Raw genomic sequence first — 2,880 nt, forward strand, 5'->3', positions numbered from 1 at the left:
ATGCCGGCCGACTGAAGCGTGCAGAGCGGGCTGCGCTGGAGCCCTTCCGGCACCGTCAAGCTGAGGCTGCGGGGGAGGCACGAGAGGACGGGGAAGGCCCAAGCAGCAGCGAGGAGGACTCTTTCGTGGTGCAACTTCAAAAGCGCCGGCGGCTTGCTCGCAAGGAGGTCAAGTATGACCTCTTGCGAGTATCCACCCGACCTCAAATATTGCAGAGCGCTTTTTTAGTGTTGCACGCACAACATTAGGTCAAGAGCGTCTCAGCCTTCAGCCTATCACGCTGGAAATAATCATGTTCCTGCGTCAGAATGCTGGCTACTGGAACGCGCAAACCGTTGACGACGCTACCCAATAGATGCAAATGACCGTGCCCAATATTTCATTATTCATTTGCTTTCTTTGACTAACTTCATTATGTATGTTCTTTTGCTGCAGATTGGCTGCCATGATTTATCTACAGACTGTCCCCAAGATGCCTATCAATGCCATAATCGGCAGGCCTGAGGCCACAGCATCAAAATCTCTACCAAAAGCACTCGGATGAGAGGTGTTCGCTGACAATAAACGTTGAGGCTTTTGACACGTCCAACAGAATACTTTCCAAGCAGAGAAATTTCGGCGTGGCCCCGTAGCTGATGCACATATTTAAACACCCGTGCCAGTCGAGAACGAACAACTTGTTGGTGAATACTGGAAGCAGCAGGCCCATCAGGAACGATAGGATTTAATGGCATCAAAACCTCTTCAGGACAAGCCCAGTGTATGCAGCATGAAGATGCAGTGAACAGCCTATTTTAAGAACGACTGTATCTGGAGGGCATGGTCTTCTATACTTAATAAAAACCTGGCAATGCAGAACGTTGAAAAAACCCTCAAAATAACGTTGTTTTTTTATATATATCTGGAGGTCATGGTCTTCTTTAATTAATAAAAACCTGGCAATGCAGAACGTTGAAAGCCCCCCTCAAAATAACGTTGTTTTTTTGCAATCGAGCAGATTCAATAACTAAAATTATTTTCAAATAAATAAATTAAATGGTATAGCTTAATAATTAAGAAAGATACTCAGTACAATTTTTTTAATTAAAAAGACTGTTTCAGTTTAGTAAGTTGTATTCAAACGTAAATTACGTTACGTAATGCAAAAAAAATTAGTGAATCGACGGGTTTATTACCTGGATATCTTTCCACGACGTACGGCCAAATTGTGGCACGTTACTGCACAGAGGCTCCAGGAGTCTGAACAGCCTTGTAGTTTTGGTCAATATCCTTGAAGCTTGGGTCGATGTCGTCTTCCTTTGCGATACCTTCTCTGTCCAAAGAACTCAGCTCCTCCAGCGTCAGGTTCTTCGTCTCCGGCACCCAGAACGAGAACAACAGACCCATGAAGCAGCACGCAGCGAAGATGTACAACACACCCTTGAAACCGAACGAGCCCTTCGCAATCACCGCGAAACACTGCGCGGCAATGATAGCTCCAACCTTGCCGGATGCAGCGGAGATGCCGTGACCCGTGGAGCGCACCGCCGTGGGGAACACCTCAGCAGGGATGATGAACGTTGTAGCGTTGGGACCGAAGTTGAAGAAGAACTGTGCGAACGAGTACATGACGACGAAGACGGCCGTGCTGTCGGTCTTGAGCTCGTTGAAGAAGATGGCCATGAAAAGGAACAGCAGCGTCAGCAGCGCGAAACCCATGTACTGGATGGGCTTGCGACCCCACTTGTCCACGAAGTAGACCGTGAACCAGTAGCCGGGAACTGTACCCGCGAGGTTGATAATAGCCGTGCCGACCGAGCGGTTCCACAGGTCGTCGTAGATCTTCTGGTTACCCGTGGACGATGGACTGCCGTAGCCGATGATTTCGAGCACCACCGACGTGTTGAGTGACGTGCCGTAGTAACCGATGTCGAGGAAGAACCAGGCTGCGGCACAACCGATGAGCACCTTAAGGTTGGCCCACTTGTTGAAGTAGGTCTTGAACGAGTAGGAGAAGTTCTCGAAGAATCCGGTCTTGCCGTCGCCCTTGACGTACATGTCGGTAGTGATCTTGTCTGACGCGAGGAACTGGTTGGCAGCACGTGCACCTTCCTCAGTGTCGCCGAGCACGTCCATGGCGTATCGTGGCGTTTCCGGAATCTTCAGACGCCAGTAAACTGCGGCCAAGGCGGGGATAGCGCCGAACGCTGCCAGTGTACGCCAGCAGTATCCGAGTGACGATGCACCGTTCTCGAGGATACTGTCCTTGGCTGCGGCTAGCACGATGATAGCCATGACAGCACCGGCGATGATACCGAAACCCTGCATGGCGAAGACGGTGGCGATCATGGTGCCGCGGCGTTTGGAGGACGCGAACTCGCTGGTGATGACGGCTGAGACGGGGTAGTCTCCGCCGATGCCGACGCCAAGCACGAAGCGCCAGATACTGAGCAAGATGAGCAGGTTGTTGGCATCGCCGTTGACGGGCCAAGCGGCGAAGCCACACAGCAGTGCGCCACCGATGAGCACCATAAGTTCGATACCGTAGATACGTTTGCGGCCGAGGATGTCGCCGAGGATGGCGAAGGAGATCTGACCCACTGCGTTGCCATAGGAGGAGGCAGCTTTGACCCATCCGTCAGCACGTGACGTGAGACTGGACTTGTCGAAGTATTCGTAGGCGATCATGGGCACCATGAGACCGATGACAAAGTTGTCGTACGAGTCGACAAAGAACCCGGAGCCAGCCACAAGGATGGCCTTGACGTGAGACTTGGAGAACTTGGCATTGTCGAGTGCGCTGAGTGCGTCGAAGCGCTGCTTGTCGGCCGGTGGGTGGTTAGCTTCGGCCATCTTTCCTCGCTCTAGCGATCGAAGTAGCTTGGGAAAGGGTGCAAATTG

General features: G+C 51.6%; 1 protein-coding gene across 1 annotated transcript; it reads right to left on the bottom strand.

Annotated features, from left to right (window-relative positions):
* Positions 1-1,062: 1,062 nt before the first annotated feature.
* Positions 1,063-2,880, bottom strand: PPTG_18451 (phosphate:H+ symporter). The gene has a single exon (XM_008916591.1). It carries the CDS (start codon positions 2,830-2,832, stop codon positions 1,216-1,218), a length of 1,617 nt encoding a protein of 538 aa, XP_008914839.1. The 5' UTR covers positions 2,833-2,880; the 3' UTR covers positions 1,063-1,215.

Source organism: Phytophthora parasitica (genome assembly GCF_000247585.1).
Source record: "Phytophthora parasitica INRA-310 unplaced genomic scaffold supercont2.86, whole genome shotgun sequence".
In the NCBI taxonomy this organism is placed as follows: domain Eukaryota; phylum Oomycota; class Peronosporomycetes; order Peronosporales; family Peronosporaceae; genus Phytophthora; species Phytophthora nicotianae.

Bases quoted from the DNA above. Each gene is read 5' to 3' on its own strand.
- PPTG_18451 (XM_008916591.1), bottom strand. From the start codon at position 2,832: ATGGCCGAAGCTAACCACCCACCGGCCGACAAGCAGCGCTTCGACGCA.